The sequence below is a fragment of the Jatropha curcas genome, chromosome 9, assembly GCF_041381405.1.
Source record: "Jatropha curcas cultivar XTBG-Jc1 chromosome 9, XTBG_Jcur_1.0, whole genome shotgun sequence".
Classification (NCBI taxonomy): domain Eukaryota; kingdom Viridiplantae; phylum Streptophyta; class Magnoliopsida; order Malpighiales; family Euphorbiaceae; genus Jatropha; species Jatropha curcas.
Genome location: NC_143159.1, coordinates 14527453 through 14549265, shown reverse-complemented (window position 1 = coordinate 14549265; position 21813 = coordinate 14527453). Strand labels below are relative to the sequence as shown.

The 21813-nt window shown below is 41.8% G+C and overlaps 1 protein-coding gene across 1 annotated transcript; it reads right to left on the bottom strand.

Annotated features, from left to right (window-relative positions):
- Positions 1-13445: 13445 nt before the first annotated feature.
- Positions 13446-17955, bottom strand: LOC110010630 (uncharacterized). The gene is made up of 7 exons (XM_089726304.1): positions 17768-17955; positions 17188-17725; positions 16923-17098; positions 16763-16814; positions 14209-14452; positions 13846-13921; positions 13446-13635 (listed from the first exon to the last, which is right to left on the bottom strand). The coding sequence occupies exons 1-7, from the start codon at positions 17953-17955 to the stop codon at positions 13446-13448; spliced, it is 1464 nt and encodes a 487-aa protein (XP_089582430.1).
- Between the last annotated feature and the right edge of the window lie 3858 nt (positions 17956-21813).

Here is a 21813-nt window from a genome sequence, read left to right as displayed (position 1 = left end):
TGGCATTGTAATTGAAGCACCTAATGGCGAGGTCACCACAATGTGCAAGAGATTGTTGTTTTCGGTCACTAATAATATGGCTGAATATGAAGCATGCATCATGGGAATGGAAGCCCTTCTTGCATCTGGTGCTAAGGAGGTCGAGGTAATAGGAGATTCATTATTGGTTATTGAACACGCCAACGAGAGATGGAAAGTAGAAGAAGAGAGATTGAAACCCTATGTTGAGTACTTATTGAAGAAGGCAGCGCTTTTCGATAAGATCACCTTCACTCACATAGGAAGAATCTATAACAGAATTCTAGATGCCTTGGCAAATTTAGCATCGGCTTGGCAGGATTTGAGTAAAGTCCCGAAGAAGTCGTTCATCATTACCGCAGCCAATATCTCGTGCTATAAAGAACATTTTGTGAACCGGGTTGAATCAGAGGAAGAACCTTGGTTTATGGATATTCTGAGGTATATGAGAGAAGGTACTTTTTTTAATGATGCAACGAGAGAAGACCATGTAGCTCTCAGAAAAATGGCTCTGAATTATGTCCTAGCCGATGGTGAACTCTATAGAAGAGCTTGGGACGGGATGCTGCTAAGATGCGTGAGCAAGAAAGAGAGAGAAGAAATAATGAAGAACATCCATGAGGGAGTTTGCGGCACTCATTTAAGCGGCATGAGTCTAGCTAGAAAAATCATGAAGCAAGGTTATTTCTGGATGCAGATGGAAGGTGACTGCGTCAACTATGTGCGTCATTGCAAAGCTTGCCAATATCATGACAATAAAAGCCACTTCCCTGCTGTTGAACTCCATCCGACAGCTCCCTCTTGGCCTTTTCCTGCATGGGGAATAGATATTATCGGAAAAATCACGCCAGCAGCATCGAACGGCCATCAGTATATATTGGTTGCAGTGGACTACTTTTCTAGATGGATTGAGGCTCAGTCTTACAAAACCTTAACCGCCAAACATGTGGCTAGATTCATTGAACAGAACATTTTCTGTCGCTATGGTGTGCCCCATCACATAGTTACAAATAATGGTTCTCATTTTCAAGCAGATGTTGGTCAATTGCTTTATAGATATAAGGTTGAGCATCACCACTCTTCTCCTTATCGCCCTCAGGCTAATGGTGCAGTAGAAGCTGCGAATAAGGAGATTAAAAGAATCCTATCGAAGATGTGTGAAAGGTACAGAAGCTGGGCTGAGAAACTTCCTTTCGCGCTCTGGGCACATCGCACTACTTTCAAGTCAGTAAATGGAGCCTCTCCTTTTGAACTTGTATATGGGATGGAGGCAGTGTTACCGGTAGAGCTCGAAAAGAAGTCTCTCAGGGTTTTAGCAGAAGCTGGTCTGACCGAGGAAAAATGGGTCAAGAAGAGGTATGAAGATTTGGCGCTCTTAGATGGAAGAAGACTGAATGCTCGATTCGAGGATCAGATGAGAAAAAGAAGGATTGCTCATTTCTACAACAAACGGGTACATCCAAGGGCTTTAAAGAATGGAGATTTGGTATTGATCAGATTATTGGATCATGAAGCCTAGAATCATCCTGGTGGGAAATTCAAACCCAACTGGCATGGACCGTTCAGAGTTCAGAAGCTATTAGCTAAAGGTGCCGCTGAATTAATTACCATGGAAGGGAAGCCTGTCAACCGGATTGTCAATCAGGATCAAATGAAAAGATTTTATGCCTGAAATGATGATTTCGATTTAAAAAAAAAAAGGGCTAAGTTGAAAACCCGAAAGGGCGGCTTAGGCAAGAAATGAGCTCGTTAGGTTGAAAACCCGAAAGGGCGGCCTAGGCAAAAGTTAGAGCGTGAATAAAAAATAATAACAAAAACAAAATTTTCGGGATCAACGCGTGGTGCTTAGTTTAAATGCGAAATCTATGCCATGCATTCATGACAGGTTTGTGATTGGTTGCTCAACGCCATCAACTTGACTTGAAGGAGAATAGGTCAATGAATAGTTAGAATAAATGACCTTTATATTAAAATTTTCTTTACTTCTGTATAATGTTGAAAAGAAGTAAGATTAATAAAGGATTTGAATTTCAAAATTTTTCTTCCTTTTGTTTCAGGGTTATGGTCAAAGAATGTAAGACCTTCCTCTCTGATTATCTGCTTATCCGATCAAGATTGACTTATCTGGTTTAAAACGTTCTGACTGTTGGTCCTGCCTAAGCAAGGAGTTCTTTTAAACACTGATCAGAAGGACGAACACCATTTTCTCAGCGATTTCTCTGGAAAGATCAATAAAAAACCATGAATAAAACCTTAGTACTCATATAGGTTCATGCATACATAAAGGAGTTACATATGTTGTTTTTGTTTAATCTGTGCAGGTAATAAAATAGTCACTCCTTTCTTTTTGTTTCCAAGTGTAAGCTTTTATCTATACAGAATAATGCATTTTTATGAAGCTTTCATTTATTAACCCGGGGGCAGGAGGCCCAAATAACTAACACAATAAATGATTTCGAAAGAAAAGATTTGTTGTCTTTCATTAATTCATGTGTGCAGAAAACAGGAATTAATAAAGACGGAGTCATCAGAGCCATTAATTGAAAGAAAGCAGTACATTAATTAGGAGCTCATGGCCCGAGAATAAAAGAAGACAAAGAAGAAAAATAACAACAACATTTTTATTCTAGTAGAGGCTATCATCAGGTGCCAATTTTCATGGAACCCAGCATCATCATGGGGTAAAGAACCAGTTGACATATGCGGGCGTCACAATGTCCTGCATCACTCCTTCATCTAAGTACCTAGTGTTTCAATTTTGCCAACGGTCAGCCAAATTGGTCAACAGATGCGGCGTTATCAGACCACTTTCAAAGTTATGGACTCGGGGAACACGCTGTATCATCCCGTACTGACGGCTGACCCTATCTGGGAAATAAGCCATGGAACGGTCTAGACTGGCATACAATACATAGTTGAGGCTCATGCTTCCGGTAGTGACCAGTCTGATCCTCCACCAAGGACAAGTCCACCGAATTGTAGGGTTATCCCCAAAATTGAAGCGTCCTCGAGTTCGAGACCGAAAAATGGCAGAGCCATAGATTGGGATCAAGCTAGCTGGGACCGGAAGAATCAGGCTCAACTTGTCTAGAGCCCAAGCTTGCAACAACATTGGACAACCGCAATGATGAACATTGAAGTTGGTGATGTGAAGGGCGATATCCCTAACCCAACACATCGTCTCTCCCATGATCATCATGAAGACAGTATGATGGTACATTTGCATGTCACGAACCACTGTCAGAAGTCGGAAATCTCCAATTCCAGGTTGGCGATTCTTCATGGCATACACATTCAACAGCAAGAAGCAGCAAGCTCGAATCCAAGAGGGATCTAGATCCATGGACAGAACCTTACTCAGAAAAGGCTCCAAAGGGAGACCTTGATCCTTGATTATGTCATCAGGGAGGTAAACCAGACACAGGGTCACAATCTCGGATAGATCATACCTAAGGCCTGGGGGCAAAGCCAGAGTTTCATCTTGTTCAGGATGATGGTCCATCACGGCACACATTTCCTCATAAGTCGGAGTTACTTCAGAGTCTTCAAATCGGAAAACCATGGTGTTAGGATTGAAATTTGTGACGAGCCAAGACAAGAAGCCATGGTCGGGTTTTAAGTCTTTGAAATATTTCAGCCAAACGAGTTGGTTCATAGGGGAAATTCATCATAGGTCGTCCGGGATGGATTGGACGAAGGATGAAACTTGATTTCTGAAGGCCATGGAAAAGGATTATCTAAGAAACGAATTTGCTTTGAATGCTGGAAGTGAAGGAGACGTAAAAGGGAAGCCTCCATTTATAGAAGTGTAAAGGGTCTGATGAACGGAGCACCATCATGATTATTTGACCTGACATCTGCTGTCAAGGGTGGGCGAAAGGGCATTTATGCACCAACCGCTCTGATAGTTGGATATTTGAGCCTGCATTAATGAGAAGGACAGTTAGTACAATGAGAAGGTTGAGCCTTTATGACCGCATTAACCGCCCCCTCAGGTAAGTACTACGATCCGATCCTATTTCTGAATTGATTTTTGTCATATTTTATTTTAGGTTCATTATTTTATTCTTTATTCATTTCATTTTATTTTACTTATTCATTTACAATAAATTAGTTCACTGACTGCTAACGAGGTGGACCACTTTTGTGAATAAATGGGACACCGCTATTTTGTGTCTTTGTGCTTGTGTTATGTTTTTGCAGGAATAAGATTTCACAGCTGTAAAATATAAACATGTATGATAATGTAATAAAAGCAAAATACTGTAAAAAATAAAGAAGTGTAAATAATATTATAAAATTAATCAAACTGTACAATCTTCCTACAAACTACTAAATGTTCAAAAATGGCTGAGACACCGAAGCAGGGCTACCGGCGCCTCCGGCTCGGACCAGCAGCCGCCTGAGTGGGTGGAGACGGTGGTGCGTCATCAGAAGAGGAACCGTCACCATCCTCATCTGAGAAGTCCAACGGGATACCCTGCACCTCTAACCTCGTCCGGAGCCGATCCACCTCCATCTGGAGTCGGGCCATAGCACTGGACTGGCGAGACTGATGCCTCCGCAGTCTGCCGATCTCCAAATCCTGTAGAAGCAGATGTATGTAAGAAGGTTCGCAAAGAATAAGAAGCAAAAAGGTAAATGTGTGTAAGATTCGTACCCGCTCGTGACGCTCAGCATAGAGCTGGGCGATGAAAGACCGAGCAAAGCCAAATCTCTGGCAAACCTCCAGGTATCTCAGAGCAGGCATCTGCAAGCACAGGAAGATGTTCAAAAAGAAAGACTCATTCAGGTAAAACATTCTTAACTTTGTAAATTCAATTTATTACTCACATGTGTGGTATGCTCAGGATCTAGCTGCGGTAGTGGAGGAGCCTGCTTGAGATCAGCAGGAATGATGATGCCCGATCCCAGGCCCAGATCGGGATCCAGCACCACCTCCATGCCAGGTGGGAACAGGACATCGCCCAGTACGACCCCCGCCGGTCTAGCCGGAGCAGCCGCCAGCCCTGCCTCAGCTGCAGCCTCAGCTCTGTAATAGGCTGCCGTCTTATGCGTCTTCCGCTCCTGCGACAAGTCACAGAAGAAGATACTAAGTCAGTTGATTAAACAGTTGAAGAAAAATAAATAAGATTGAAGATAAGAAGATTACCTGGGTGTACTCCAAGACCTCTGGAAGCCGAGCCTGCATCCGAGTGGAGAAGTACACGGTAAAGTCGTCGGTTGACAGAAAATCATTAGCAGAAAAGCCCCTATACTCCTCCTCCAGGTCCTCCCGTGTCATGCCCTCTAATAAGCACATATGGCGAGGAGGAGCATGAGGCACTCGCCGCTGCGCCAAGGCCACCGGAGTGTCATAAACTCTCTCCCCTAGGTAATACCGGTCGACCTAGTACCCCCGCATTAGGAGCCTCAACCGGGTATGTAGCTCTGCTATCTCACGACCCGGATAAGCCCTCCAGGCATCACACTCCCATGGAGTCAGAAGCAGCTGCAAAAATAAAAGAATCAGTAATTATACAGTGTAAGATAAGGAAGAAAGCTAAGCCAAGTTCTTCAGAGGTTTTGGTACTTACATCAGACAGCTCCCTATCATTAAGGAAGCTCCTCCAATACTCGGGATCCTCGGCACTGGCATAGGTATGGTGGCAGTGGGCCAGATATCGAGGGATCCACCGAGACTCAACAGGAGTGTCACCACTCGGACCGCCTGGGAAGATGCGATACTCATAAGACCACACCTGCAGTAAAAATTACAGTGATATCAGTGCACAGTTGAACAGTTGAAAATAAATGACAAAGGTAAAGAGATTAAGAATTTACCTTCAGTGGCCGGATGAACTGCCAGTTTGACTCACCGCTACCACGGGTCCAGACGTCCAGACCGTGATAGAGATGAGCCAAAGCTAAGGTGGCCCAGTCGAAGGACCCGACCTGGCTCAAGTCCCTCAAGCATACCAGCACTGCTGGATCTCCCTTATTCTGGGAGGTGCATAGTAGCTGAGACGAGATAATGTAGAACAGAAAAGACCGAGTGGCCTGGTCCCTCTCCTCCCGGGTATAAGCAGGGGCAGTAGGTCGGGCCTCCACTAGCATCTCCCTTCATGCCGCTAGCCTCGTCCTGATCCTCTCGGCCCAGAATCGATAAACCACCTCATATGACACGCATCCCTACGCGGTGTACTTGGTCGGGGTGGTCACACCGAGCAAGGAGCGGACCAACTGGGCTCCAAGTGTGGTGGTCTGATACCGAGCGTCCAGGGGAGCGACTGGACCAGCGAATCTGAGACCAGTGATAGCTACATAATCAACCGGTGTGAGTGTCATCTCACCGAAGCCGAACACGAATGTATGAGTGTAGTCGTTCCACCGCTCCATCAGCGCGTACCGCATAACAGGTGGAAAACGAGGCTGTGTGCGGCGGAGCCCCGCAGCATAATCGCCGAAGTCGGTAGCAACAACCCGAGCGCGCATGGGCGGGTCCAGCAGATCCCAGAACGCCGATGCATCAGTGGATGATCCACCAGCGCAGGCCTTGCCCAGATTAACCTGTGTAAGCATATTTTCAATTTAAATAAGTATTATACTGACAATTATTTGCTCTTATTCTATAACAGGAAAAATTAAAAATTCAAGCCTCGGGTTAAATCGTAGCTGCGTCATGCAACTACATAGCCGCGTTACGCGTCTACACAGCTGCGTCGCGCAGCTTGCCCAAGTTGCGCACCTTGAAGAACAGCTGCGTCGCGCGCCTCAATACCTGCGCCACGCAACCCCACAGCTACGTCACGCAACTGTTCAAAGACTGGCATCCTAAGAACAGATGTGCCACGTATCTCCACAACTGCGCCACGCATCTCAACAGCTGCGCCACGCAACTGTTCAAGGCCTAGCCTCATTGATGAACAGTCGCATCACGGAACTGTTCTTCCAAAGAACAGTTGCTTGACGCAACTGTCGAAGGTACGCAGAATTCAAATTACGCTTAATTTGATCATATTTGTGTTATTTCTATGCATTTTTCAGGGTAAAATAGATCGCAAGGAAAATGGCATCAATTATTCATCAAAAATTCAAGCTTCTAACACATGCAAAGGGTGAAATCCTAAGTTCAGGAAAGCTAGGGTTTTCTGGCGCCTCGAACAGTTGCGTCACGCAACTGTTCACTTAGAACAGCTGCGTCACGCAACTGTTCACACAGGAACAGTTGCGTCACGCAACTCCTTCCCGCGTGGCGCAACTGTCGACGCATGCACAGACTCAAGTTTTAACTACACCACCAAAATTACGAATCGAAAGCAAGGAAAATTGAAGAAAAATTTTACTTACCTCAGTCTGAAAGCCGCGCATCTGGCTAGTCTCGTAACGCACTGGGAACTCGGTACCCGGCAAAGGGAGAAGCTGTAGCGGTCGCATCCCCGAGGTCAGCGGATTCCGGCTGACCGGCACCGGCTCGCCATCAAAAGTCGGGATGTCCGGGATCGCCCCTAAGGTCTCCATCTCCGGAGTGTAGGCGGAGGCAGGGATTTCAGAAAGTTGAGACATTGTTTTTGGGCGAAAGTTCAGAGAATTCTTAGATTACTTAGGGTTGAGATAAGTGAAAATGAATTGGTTAAGGAAGAAACTTACTTATAGTAAGTAATTGGGCCCAAACCCACTTTTCCAAGCCCAAAGTAATGGGCCCACCATCTTTTATCAAGCCCAGAAGGCCCATACGGCCCATCTAACACCTATAACAACCCGTTCAAGCAATTTGACGTCGGTATGCGGCTCGTACACTTCAGCAATTTTGTCTACTCACCGCACAGGGGGCAGGAGCATCAAATTGCCCATATTACCCTCAGGTAAGTTTTCTTACAACCACTGCATCAGGAAGGGAGGGTATATCTGAAAATTCAGACTCATAATTTTTATGCCTAAATTTTTGCTAAGTTTTTGCAAAATTATTAAACAAAATCTTGACAATAAATGTTTAACAGTAAGCCTAAAAAAGCTAATATTTTTTATCCTAGATCGGAATTTCGGACTGGGGGCAAAAGTATAATCTTTTGCCCTGATGCAAATCCTTTACTTCATGATTAATGCATGGGGGCATGTGATGTCCCAACCTTTTTCTAACAAAAGGCAAGGTTTGTTTGTACACAGATGTTGCTCTTTTTCTTGTGAACAATTTTTCAGGCCAATCAGTGATGGTTTTTTTAAGCTGATAGGGTCCACCAAGCGGTGATGGTGTATTGTGAAGCTGTTCGGATTAATTCTCCTACTGATTAGTGATGGTGCATTGTGAAGCTGATCAGAACAATTTCAACCTTCAAACAGTGATGGTGTATTGCGAAGCTGTTTGAACTCTCTTTCTGGTCAATGATGGTGAATTGCGAAGTTGACCAGGGCAAAACCAACGTCCTTCGGGCCGATCAAACCGAGTCTCGAGGATGTCTCTATTGATCCGACTGGAGCCGATGAAAGCCGATCAAACCGAGCTGAGTAGGTGGCCAGATGATCAAATCAAAACCCTTCAAGCCGATCAAACCGAGCTTCGAAGGTATCTTCATCAAACCAAATTGATCCGACTGGAGCCCATGAAAGCCGATCAAACCGAGTTGAGTAGGTGGCCAGATGATCAAATTAAAACCCTTCAAGCCGATCAAACCGAGCTTCGAAGGTATCTTCATCAAACCAAACTGATTCGACTGGAGCCGACGAAAGCCGATCAAACCGGGCTGAGTAGGTGGCCAAATGATCAAGTCAAGTCAACATCTTTCCAAGCCGATCAAACTGAGCTTCGAGGATGGTTGTCAGATAGAAGGCGCGTCAATGGACCTGTGAATACCAAAATTTTGAGGCTCAAAAAGCCAGTTTTTCCGGACTGCAAACAGTCCGGCCGGACCGGAGGCCATTCGGAAAGTTCACTGAAAGTATGCCAATATGGTACTTGAAACGTCCGAAAAATTACGAGGATCGCAGAACTGGTCCTGGAATATTTTTTGGAGGTCGGAAACTCCCGGAAAAGCCTCCAGAAAGAAAAGACTAGTCAGTCCGCCGGCAAAGGCGGCGCCGGCCGCTGGGCACGGCGGTGGCTGCCTCCAGGAAGGGCGGCGACGGTTGCCGCCAGGAAGGGCGGTGACAGTTGCCGCTGCCGCCGGGCAGACCGGGCGGCAGCGGCCGCCGGACCCGGCGACGGTTGCCGCCAGGAAGGGCGGTGACAGTTGCCGCTGCCGCCGGGCAGACCGGGCGGCAGCGGCCGGCGGCGCCCGCCGCAGGACTCGGCGGCAGCTGCCGCCCTACAGCCCGGATTTGCCCTATAAATATAGCCCCGACACTCCGTTTTTACTCACTCAGTCTGTGTTGACGGACGCTCCTTCTCCCTTACGCTCCTTGCGATTCTTTTACTGCTTTTCTGCATTTTAGTATAGGCTTTTTATTACTCTGCTGTTGTGATATTTGGCCACTTAAATTAAATTAAATTAATTAATATTCCCCAAACAAGGAGCTTAATCCGGAGTTTTTCAAGCTGAAGCTAAGAAGCGGTCGCCGATTATTTCAGGTAAATAAACGGAACTCTGCTCATTTAATTTTAGCACTTCATGCATATTTCTCTTCTACTCTTAATTCTACAACTGCATAAATGCATTCACGTCATCAATTCGGCAAATAAATTGCCTCAATTAAATAAGTTTAGGCTAAAATGCCCGGTTAATTGATAATCGTGGTATTAAAGCCTAAATCCGACAATATTGGCTTAAAGTACCTAGTCAATTAATGACTATGGTATACTCGCCTTTATTTCGAACAGTCCGGCTTAAGTCCAATTAATCAATAATTGTGGCTAAATAGCCTTAATTAAACACGTTTTCTTAGCAATAAATTGCCTATATTGCAATTCAATTGATCACTTTTGGCAAACAAATTGCCTATAAGTAGATTAACCGTTCTTTAGCGACAAATCGCTTGAAACAAAATTTTTGGCAAAATGCCTTGAATTAATCAACCTTTTGGCTAAAAGCCTTAAATTAATCATTTTGGCGACAATCGCCCAATCATCAACACCGTTTGGCAAACTAATTGCCTAAATGAACTCATTTTTGCTTAAAGCCTTCAAATAATCAAATTTTGGCGACAATCGCCTAAATCACATCAATTTTTGGTAACAATTGCCTAAATCAATCTTTTTGGCTAAAAGCCTTAAATCAACATTTTTGGCAACAAATGCCTAAAACATCAAATCAATCAATTCTTTGGCAAAATGCCTAAACAAAATGCACAAAGCATACACACACTCATGCACAAAGCATACCCATTCAAAGCCCTTTTAAAAAGGCCTATCGAACTATGTTGACTTTGATCTTCCATTCAAACGGAAGTACGTAGGCACGTTAGGGATTTAACCCCAAGCGGCAAGTCGAAATCATCGAAATCACTTAAACATTTCATTGGTCCAATTACATCATTCACCTTGCAAAGCATTCATTTTTTGGTTAGTTCATCAACATGACATGGTCTCGGGATCCACCTCGGGTTCGTAGATTGTGCCTTAAACATTGGGATAATTAATCTAGTAATTAGGTTAATTAAAATTGGAGTCAGTTTAGGTTTTTTTCCTAGTTTACCCTAAAATAATTAAACAAGGTGGCGACTTACACATTCACGTGCATTTCTGCCCTTGGTCATATGCATTCATATGCTTATGTTTTCGGGGGAGGGGTTCATAGGACCACTTTAACATTAATCATTTATACAATTAATGATAAAGTGGGGGCGCAAACTGTTGACGCGTAATTTTATGCCCCCGCCTAACCCGGTGATGATATAAGTGGGGGCGCAAACTGTTGACGCGTATATGTATGGATATGCGGCAACTGTATGAAAAGTAAGCTGTGTCACGCAGCTTGCGAGTGCATCACGCAGCTACTACCTGCGTGACGCAGCTTTGTTCTGTTGCCCTACCCATATAAATACAACATTTTCATTTCTAAACGGGACATTTCTCTCATTTTCTTTGGACTTTGATATTTTAAGCAGAGGGATATTTGATTACGGCTAGGGTTTTCCCCAAGAACTCAAGTGAGTAACCTTGAGGAAGATCAGACTATTAGAAAGATAGATTAAAAACTAAAAGACTAAAAAGACATAAAAAGAGAAAAAGAGAGAAAAGGAGAGAAAAGAGAGCTTTATTGTTAAAACTTGGTGTTAAACGCTTCTGGGATCGTGAGGCTTTGTTCCAAGATCATCAAAATCACATGCAATCCTCGAATCTGAGGGTTCGGTAATCATCTAAACCTTCCTTTTCATTTTTAGTTATTTATTTGTGAAAAATCTCATTTTCTTGGTATTTAGTTAGTTTGGTGTTGATTAAACAACATTTTGCCCATTTTTGAGTGTTTCTGAGTTATATTAAACCTTTGTTAATAAAAACAACACGTAAAAAGAGTAGTTTGAAAGGTAGTTACGGACCAGAGCAGCTGCGTCACGCAGCTACTACCTGCGTGACGCAACTGTTCATGTCCAAAAGATCCTGACTTTGCTTGGACCACCTGCGTGACGCAACTGTTCGTACGCATAGTCTTTATTTTGTTTTTACATTTTTATTTAATATTATGTTTTAAATAAATGGTTAATAAATCTGGAGAGTTTGACAAAATCACGAACAGTTCCGTCGCGTAACTAAGAGTTCCGTTACGCGACTGTTCTTCATAGAACAGCTGCGTGACGCAACTGTCCTAAAGTTCCAGAATAATAACTAAGAATTCCGTTACGCGACTGTTCTTCATAGAGCAGCTGTGTGACGCAACTGTCTTAAAGTCCCAGAATACTTTTTTTTTTTACTTATTTCATTTTAATTGCATGACATTAAATAAATGTTTAACTTTAATTCGAGAAATGACCAATAATGGGCAAATTGTGTTCTAATCAAATCAAACAAATTAATTTACTATGATTTTGAGATTTTTAGGATTTATTATTTATATTGCTTAAATTATATTATTAAATTCAGTTTGTGGCCCGCCTTTAACCATAAGGCAAGAGCGGGTCTTTTAATTATTTCTGTTATGGATGGATGATGAATGTGATGATGATTTATGATGAATGCGATGAATGAACCTATTTGGGACGGTTAATTAATTTTCTACATAGGAGCTCGGTTCGATTTAATCGGGTTGGGTTTGATTAAATAATTTGGCTTTTCTAAAATAAAATCGATTAGAAATTGTAGGTTAAAAGAGGTCGGTTTTCCAAGCGTCGGCTTCTAACGGGCCGACGTACCTAATTCCCTTACCTAGAACCACATGGTTTGCCTGACCAGTTTTCTTCAAATAATTGGCCTTAAATAAAAATTGGGTTAAATTGAGTTATTTTGTAAATTAAAATCAGAAACGGTCCCATTGCCGAAATAATGGGTGGCGACTCAAAATTATTTTGTAAGACCGATTTATCGGCACTGCGTTTCCTAAAAGGTTTTATCACCACTTGATTTTTAATAAAAACCAACAAAACAAAATAAATAATAATTTTTGAAAAGAAGTTTTCCGAGGTCCCTTCCGGGGTTTTGGGGATCTCCATTTGGGCGAAAACAGCTACATGGACAGCATCATCGCTATTATGGCATGCAATGAAACGTGCCATCTTACTAAACCTGTCCACAACAACAAAAATACTATCCCGACCATGCTTTGTCCTGGGCAATCCAAGCACAAAATCCATAGAAATGTCAGTCCAAGGCAAAGTAGGTATAGGTAAAGGCATATAAAGACCATGAGGCATAGATTTAGCCTTAGCTTGCTTACATGCAATACACACACCACACAGTTTTTCTAAATCTCTATGCATATGTGGCCAAAGAAATGTTCAGCAAGCATATCATATGTCTTATGAATCCCAAAATGCCCTATAAGTCCCCCACAATGTGACTCTAACACAAGCAATTCACGCATAGAACATTTGGGTATACAAAATTTGTTTCCCTTAAATAAATACCCTCATGCCTAAAGAACTTGTTAAAAGCCCCATGTTCACATGCACTCCAAATAAGGCCGAAGTCATCATCATCAACATACAAAGATTTTATATGCTCAAATCCTAACAACTTAGCAGTAAGAGTAGTAATTAAAGCATACCTCCTAGAAAGTGCATCAGCTACAATGTTTTCTTTCCTTCGCTTGTATTTAATCACAAAAGAAAACTGTTCAATGAATTCAACCCACTTACCATGTCTCTTGTTCAACTTACCTTGTCCCTTAAGGTGTTTGAGAGACTCGCGGTCAGTGTGTATGACAAATTCTTTGGGAAGAAGGTAATATTGCCATACCTCCAACGCTCTTACCAAAGCATACAGATCCTTATCATAGGTTGAATAGTTAAGTTGCGCTCTATTTAATTTTCACTGAAATAGGCAATGGGCTTCCTCTCCTACATCAACACTGCACCAATACCTACACTAGAAGCGTCACAATCTCAAATGTCTTATCAAAGTCAGGTAAAACTAAAATAGGAGTAGAGCAAAGAATAGATTTTAAAGCATCAAACGCCTTTTGTTGCACTTCCCCCCATTTAAAACCAACTTCCTTCTCCACCACCTCTATGAGTGGGGCTGCTATAATAGAGAAGTCCTTCACAAACCTCCTGTAGAAACTTGCCAAGCCATGAAAACTCCTCACCTCAAATATAGATTTAGGAGTTGGCCATTCTTCAATTGCTTTAACCTTCTTCTCATCAACTTCAATCCCTTGTGCACTCACAACAAAACCAAGAAAAACAAGCCTATCTATGCAAAAAGTGCATTTCTGTAGTTTAGCATATAACTTTTCAGCTCTCAAAGTTATTAATACTAACCTAACATATTCAATATGCTCATCAATAGACTTGTTATAGATCAATATATCATCAAAATAGACCACAACAAACTTGCCTAGAAAAGCACATAAAACATGGTTCATTAATCGCATGAAAGTGCAAGGTGCATTAGTCAAACCAAATGGATAACCATCCACTCATAGAAGCCATATTTAGTCTTAAAGGCAGTTTTCCATTCATCACCTAATTTCATCCTAATTTGATGATATCCACTCATTAAATCAATTTTCGAAAAGTATTTACTATCATGCAATTCATCTAACATATCATCTAACCTAGGAATTAGATGGCGATAGATAACTGTGATCTTATTGATATGTTGACAGTCAACACACATCCTACAAGAGCCATCCTTCTTAGGCACAAGTAGTACAGGAATTGCACATGGGCTCATACTTTCCCTCACAAAACCCTTAGACAACAGGTCATCAACTTGACGGTGCAACTCCTTAGTCTCCGTGGGGTTGCTCCTATAAGCTGGCCTGTTAGGAATTGTGGCTTCAGGCACCAAGTCAATCTGATGCTCAATGCCTCTTAGGGGTGGCAGTCCGCCAGGCATTTCATTAGGAAACACATCAGAAAACTCCTGAAACAAAGAAACAAAACTAGAAGGCAAAGAAGAAGTGTCAATGTTAGTCAAATGAAGCAAAATCTCCTTAAATTGAATCATCAAAACTGGCCTACCCTTACTAACACTGCTTCGGATCTCTCTCTCTCATATACATGTTTTGTTTCTTTCTTCCCTCTCTTGGTTTTTCACTCACCAATGGGCCATTTAATTGTTTCTTTTCACTCTTGGCCTTTTTTCCCTTTGTTTCATCATTTTTCTTTTCTCCCTCCCCATGAATACAATTCTGCCCCTCTTTCTCTAATATCTTCATTTGGTCCAAATAGACCTCTTGTGGTGTCAAAGGAGCAAGAACCACATGCTTACCCAAATAGGCAAAGGAGAACCGGTTGTGTGAATACCCAAATTTTGAGGCTCAAAGAGCCAGTTTTCCCGGACTGCAAACAGTCCAGCCGGGCCGGAGGCAATTCGAAAAGTTCACCGGAAGTATGCCAATATGGTACTTGAAACATCCGGAAAATTACGAGGATCACGGAACTGGTCCCGGAATATTTTTGGAGGTCCGGAACTCTCGGAAAAGCCTCCGGAACGATTAATTAGCAAACCTGCCGGCCTTGGTGGCTCAGACCGCCAGACACGGCGGCTCTGGCCGCCTGCCCCGGCAGCTCGGGCCGCCATCCACGGCGGCTCCGGCCACCGGCTCCGGGCGGCCCAGGCCGCCGAGCCTAGTGGCCCAGGCTGCCGAGCAGTCCGTTTTTTGCCTATAAATTGGCCCCGATGTCTTCATTTCAACTCACTCAGTCTGTGTTGACAGACGCTCCTTTTCCCCTACGCTCCTTGCGATTCTTTACTGCTTTTCTGCATTTTTAATTTAGCTTTTATTGCTTTCTTGCTTTGTTATTTGGCCACTTAAATTAAATTAATTCTAAATTAATATTCCCTTAACAAGGAGCTTAATCTGGAGCTAAGAAGTGGCCGACGACTGACTCAGGTACATAAACTAAACCCTGCTCATTTAAATTTAGCACTTCATGCATGCTTCTCTTCTACTCCTAATTCTACAATGGCATAAATGCATTCACGTCATCATTAGGCAAATAAACTGCCTCAATTAAATAATTTTAGGCTAGATACCCGGTTAATTAATAATCGTGGTATTAAAGCCTAAATCCGACAATATTGGCTAAAGCCTAGTTAATCAATAGCTATGGTGATCGCCTTTATTTCGAACAGTCCGGCTTAAGTCCAATTAATCAATAATTGTGGCTAAAAGGCCTTAATTAAACACGTTTTCTTTGGCAATAAATTGCCTACATTGCAAATCAATTGATCTCTTTTGGCCAACAAATTGCCTATAAGTAGATTAATCTTTTCTTAACGAAAAATCGCTTAAATCGAAATTTTGGCTAAAAAGCCTTTAAATAATTACTTTTTGGCAAACTAATTGCCTTAAATCAATCAATTTTGGCGACAATCGCCCAATCAACACTTTTGGCAAACTAATTGCTTAAATCAATCATTTTGGCTAAAAGCCTTTAAATAACCAGTTTTGGCGACAATCACCTAAATCACATCAGTTTTTGGCAATGAATTGCCTAAATCAATTTTTTTGGCTAAAAGCCTTAAATCAACATTTTTGGCAACAAATGCCTAATCAAATCAATCAATTTTCAGGCAAAATGCCTAAACAAAATGCACGAAGCATACACACACTCATGCATAAAAGCATACCCATTCAAAGCCCTTTAAAAAAGGCCTATCGAACTACGTTGACTTTGATCTTCCATTCAAACGGAAGTACGTAGGCACGTTCGGGATTTAACCCCAAGCGGCAAGTCGAAATCACATAAACATTTTCATTGGTCGAATTACATCATCTTCCTTGCAAGGCATTCATTCATAGGTTAGTTCATCAACATGACATGGTCTCGGGATCCACCTCGGGTTCGAAGATTGTGCCTTAAACATTGGAATAGGTTAATTAAAATTGGAGTCACTTAGGGTTTTTTCCTAGTTTACCCTAAAATAATTAAACAAGGTGGCGACTCACACATTCACGTGCATTTCTGCCCTTAGTCATATGCATCATATGCCTGACATTTGGGGTGGGGGTTCAAAGGTTGGTGCACCCATCATGCCAGACTCGCCTGTCAAATTGCCATCGACGGCCAAGAAGAATATGCCCAGCTAGCATAGGCACTATATCACAAGTGACCTCATCCTTGTACCATCCAATAGAAAATGGTACCTTCACTTGCTTATTCACCCTCACAGAACCTGTATCATAAGCCATTGAAGTTTATATGGCCTCGGGTGCTTGTCACATACCAAACCCAATTTCTTTACCATGCTCAAACTAGCTACGTTAGTGCAACTTCCACTATCAATAATCAAAAGGCATACATTGTCAAGTACCAAGCATCTCATGTGGAAGATGTTCTCTCGCTGTTCTAGGCTCTCCTCTTGAACTTGCATGTTGAGAACTCACCTGGTAACTAATAATTGGCCCATCTCAGGTTGTAAAACATCTTTGTCAGCCTCCTCATCATCATTGCAATCCTCAAGTGGTAGCATTGGGTTTTCTTCATCCTCAGATTCAGAATATGTGTATCCATCCCGAATCACTATTACCCTCTTGTCAGGGCATTGAGAAGCTATATGGCCCTTCCCAAGACACTTGAAACACTTGACGTCTCTACTGCGAGTATTGGAGCTTGATCCCTTCTGATAAGTTGGAGCATTAGGCGTAATGCCTTAGAGAGTGAATCTGCCCCCTTTTGTGTAGAGCCTTGAAACTCCTTTTTCTCCTCTCTTTTAGGCCATCTAGCACTCCAAGAGTTGCTGTTGTTGTTGGCAGCCCTATTTGTGGTAGTGCTCGTCCCTTTTCTCTGCTTCTCTATCTTCATAGCCATATTCAGCATCTCCTCCATGGAATCATACCTGTATAGCTTTATTGCATCAGCTATGTCCTTGTTAAGACCCCCTAGGAATCTAGCCATAGGCTTCTCCTCGTCCTCCTCTATGTGTGCTCTAGCCATGCACATCTCCATGTCTTTGAGGTAGTCTTCCACTGATTTGGCTCCTTGATTGAGCCTATGAAGCTTCTGTTGCAACTCCCTGAAATCATAAGCAGGAAGAAAATGTTTTCTCATTACCTCCTTCATATCCTCCCAATTGTTGATAGGTCCTCTACCCACTTTCCTTCTACTCTGATTAAGTTGATCCCACCAAAATAGAGCATAGTCTTGGAACTCTAAGGCTGCAATCTTCACCTTTTTCTCCATAGTGTATCTGTTGCAGTCAAAGATCATCTCAACCTTTCTCTCACATTACAAGTATTCATCTGCGTTATTCCTACCTTTGAAAGGTGGCACCTTGAGTTTGATGTTACCCAAGTTACCATCTAGTAGTGTGTCGGCCTCAGCTTCATCCTCCTCATAAAAGGCACCATTTCTGTAGACACGGCCTCTACCAATCCCTCTTTGTCTTCCTCTGTTGTTTCGGCCTCCTCTTGTCCACATAGAACCTTGCCATTTACCCCTGATATGATGAAGGACCTCTTAAGCTGCCATTACATTATCAGTTACTTGCGAAGGAGAAATAAGCCCTACTAACAAATCCTTGAGTCAATTGGCTATAACTTTGGCTATTACTTTGTATAGAAGATTGCGAAGAGAAATTGGACAAAAATCCACCATAGAAACATGATTTTGTTTCTTGGGAATGAGCACAATATTCGTCCAATTGAGAGTTGAAGGGAAATCACCATTATTCAAGAACTCCAAACAGAATAATGGTGATTCCAGGAAGAGGTCTTTGTCAGGGATGCCCTTTGTCACTGTATCTATTTATCCTATGCGCGGAAGGCCTGTCTTTGCTGATTCGTAATCGGGACAGAAGAAATCTCTTTCATGGTTGTTCCATCACTCAAGGTGCTCCTCCTATATCCCATTTGTTCTTCGCTGATAACAGCTTATTATTTTTCAATGCAGACAAAGGTGAATGTTTACAGGTTAAAGATTGCTTAAAACTTTATGAGCAAGCTTCAGGGCAAATTATCAATTTTCAAAAGTCTTCTATGGTGTTTAGTTCCAACACAAAGCAAGACAAGAGGATGGCTATCTGCTCTTTATTGTTGGTTGAAGAAGTTTCTAATCTGGGAATTTACTTGGGTTTGCCATCTAATGTTGGGAGAAATAAGAAATCTATCTTTTCTTATGTCAAACATAAAATATGGAGAAGAATCAGCTGCTGGAAGAAGTTATTGCTATCAAGGGCCGGTGAAGAAAATTTAATCAAGTCTGTGTTACAAGCCATCCCTTCCTACGTTATGGGTGTTTTCCTCCTACCCAAAATGTTTTGTACTGAACTTGAACGCCTGATGAACGATTTCTTTTAGAATAGCGGGACGCAAAGTAAAGGCATAGTCTAGTGGCTTTGGGAGTTGCTGTGTAAGTTGAAGTTATCAGATGGGCTGAGTTACCATCAGATTTATGATTTTAATGTTGCCATGTTGGTGAAACAGTTGTGGCGAATCATTGCTTATCCTAATTCTCTTATTGCCCGTTTGTATAAAGCTCGTTACTTCCCCTACACCTCTATATTTGAATCTGAGCTTGGATCCAATCCCAGCTATATCTGGAGTAGCATCAGATTTACTATTGCTTGATCTAATCCGGTGTTGTTAAGAAGGTGGGAAGAGGTGCTTCGATGTCCATTTGGAACGATGCTTGGTTGCCAGACATCGACAATCCTAAAGTAATAAGGCCTATGCCTTTGACTGTAATTTCTACTTTGACAGCTCTCTTATTGCAGATTGTGGTACGAAGTGGAATAGAAATATATTGAGCAGCCTGTTCTTACCCAGAGACGTCCATTGCATACTTGTGATTCCTCTTAGTCTAAACAGAATTGATGACGACTGGATATGGCAGAATGAGAGGAGTGGTTCATACTCTACTCGTAGTGGATACAAAACTCTAGGGTCGGGAATAATGGATGCTGTTGCAAATGCTATGCAGCCTTTTTGGCGTCCCTATGGCAGTTGCAGCTCCCACCAAAATTAAAAAACTTGCTTTGGAGAGTTGCTACTGGCAGTATTCCAGTATGCTCTCGTTTATGGGGCCAGGGGGGTGGAGGTTCCTGACTTGTGTGCAGTGTGTGGCGGCCCAAGTTAGTCGATGATGCACTGAAGGTTTAATAATGGAAAACACAGAAATAAGACAAAATTTCTTTATAAACAAAGAGAATACTGAAAGTAAAAGAAAAGAAATATTGAAGTAAAGGTAATTTACATTCATAAGAATCCTTTACATTTATAGTGATGAACTGAACTGAAAACAGAAATTGACGCAAACACGACGCCACAATAGCAGCAATTGAAGTAGCGCTTGATAGCACGAAAGAAAAAAATCTGCAGATTCCTAAAGGCTCGATCTAAAACATTTAGGAAAATAAATAAATAAAAGACACATGACAAGCATGTGAGTTTGAAGTAACAGAAGCAAAAAACTAATACTCCTCCTTGCTTTTGTTACTGCAAACTCCAATTTTCTGCCTTAGAAGCTCAAACTTGTTAACTGGAAGTGGTTTTGTGAACAGGTCTACTATTTGATCTTCAGTTTTGTAGTAAACCAGAGTTGCTTCTCCATTTTCTTGTAGCTCTCTCAAGAAGAACAGTTTGATGTTGAAATGCTTTATTTTTCCATGAAAAACTGGATTGTTAGGGATTGCAATTGTTGCTTGATTGTCAACAAAAATCTCAACGCCACTTTTCTGCTCCATGTTCAGATCACACATAAGCTTCTTTTTCCACAAAACTTGATTAACTGCTGCTGTTGCTCCAATAAACTTAGCTTCTGCAATAGATTGTGCAACAATCTCTTGCTTCTTTGAGCACCAAGAGAAGAAACCTGAACCAAAACTGAAACAATAGCTGATGTACTTTTCATGTCATCAACAGAGCTAGCCCAATCACTATTCAAGAATCCACATAGTTTGAAATTATAACTTTTTCCAAACTTGACACCATAACTGATTGTACCTTTAATATACCTTAACACAATGCATAAAGCGGGATAAGAGATTTACAGCAAATAACATGTCAGGTCTAGTGGCAGTAAGGTACATAAGGCATACAACCAAGCTTCTGTAGTAGCCTTCATCAACTTTCTTGGTTCCATCTCCTTTGCTCAGCTTCTCTTTTTGATTCATGGGTGTAGCAACAACTTTGCATTCCTCCATTTGGAATTTCTTCAGAATTTCTTTGGCATATTTCTTCTGACAAATGAATACTTCATTCTGGCTTTGTGTAATTTCCATTCCAAGAAAATAGTTCATGAGACCAAGATCCATCATTTCGAAAACCTGCTCCATTTCTTGTTTGAATTTTTCAATCAGCAAGGCATTATTTCCTGTCACCAAGATATCACCAACATAGAGAGAAACTATAAGAACATTATTGTCCTTATGTTTAATATAAAGAGTTGCCTCTGATAAGCTTTTTTTGAAGCCTAAGCTTTGTAGATAATCATCTATCTTGCTGTACCAGGCCCTGGGTGCCTGTTTCAAACCATAAAGAGCCTTTTTGAGCAAGTAGACTTTATCTTCTTCACCTTGCATAACAAAACGAACAGGCTGCTCCACATATATTCTTCCTACAGAACACCATTTAAAAATGCAGATTTGACATCTAATTGAAATACTTTCCAACCTTTTTGAGCAGCAATGGCTAGAAGCATTCTGATTGTGTCCAATCGAGCCACAGGAGCAAAGGTGTCTGAGTAATCAACACCAAAAATCTAGGCATAACCCTTAACAACAAGTCTGGCCTTGTGTTTATTGATGGAGCTATCTGCATTTAATTTTGTTCTGAACACCCACTTCACTCCTATGATTTTTCTGTCAGCAGGTTTGTTGACTAACTCCCATGTTTTATTCTTTTGAATCATCGACATCTCCTCCTCCATTGCTTTTTTCCATTTTGGATCTCTAAGAGCTTCTTCATGTCCAGCCGTCTTATAGACTGCCATATTACACCTTTGATAAATTTCAGAGAGTGACCTGGTTCCTCTAACTGGTGAATCATCAATGTTTTCCTTCAGCCATTTGTCTTTCAACTGCTCTTCGGGAAGAAGTCCTGGTGAGTCATTCCAATCCCATTGCTTCTCTTCATTAAAGTGAACATCTCTAGTAATAGTCATCTTTCCAGTTTGTGGATGATAGACTTTTTAAGCTTTAGAGACTAAGCTGTAACCGACAAAAATACCAGGAATGGCTTTTTTTGTCTAGTTTGTCACGCTTATTCTGTGGAACATGAACAAAACAAAAACTTCCGAACACTTTAAGAAATTTCAATGAAGGCTTAAAACCATATCAGG

Excerpts from the sequence above, each read along its gene's own strand:
- LOC110010630 (XM_089726304.1), bottom strand. The coding sequence starts at position 17,955 with ATGTGGACAAGAGGAGGCCGAAACAACAGAGGAAGACAAAGAGGGATT. Across the intron at positions 13,922-14,208 it reads GCCTAAGAAGGATGGCTCTT|GCAAGTTTGTTGTGGTCTAT; the intron begins GTAGGATGTGTG and ends GTGCTTTTCTAG. Across the intron at positions 13,636-13,845 it reads GAGCATATTGAATATGTTAG|GAGGTTTGTGAAGGACTTCT; the intron begins GTTAGTATTAAT and ends AAGTTTCTACAG.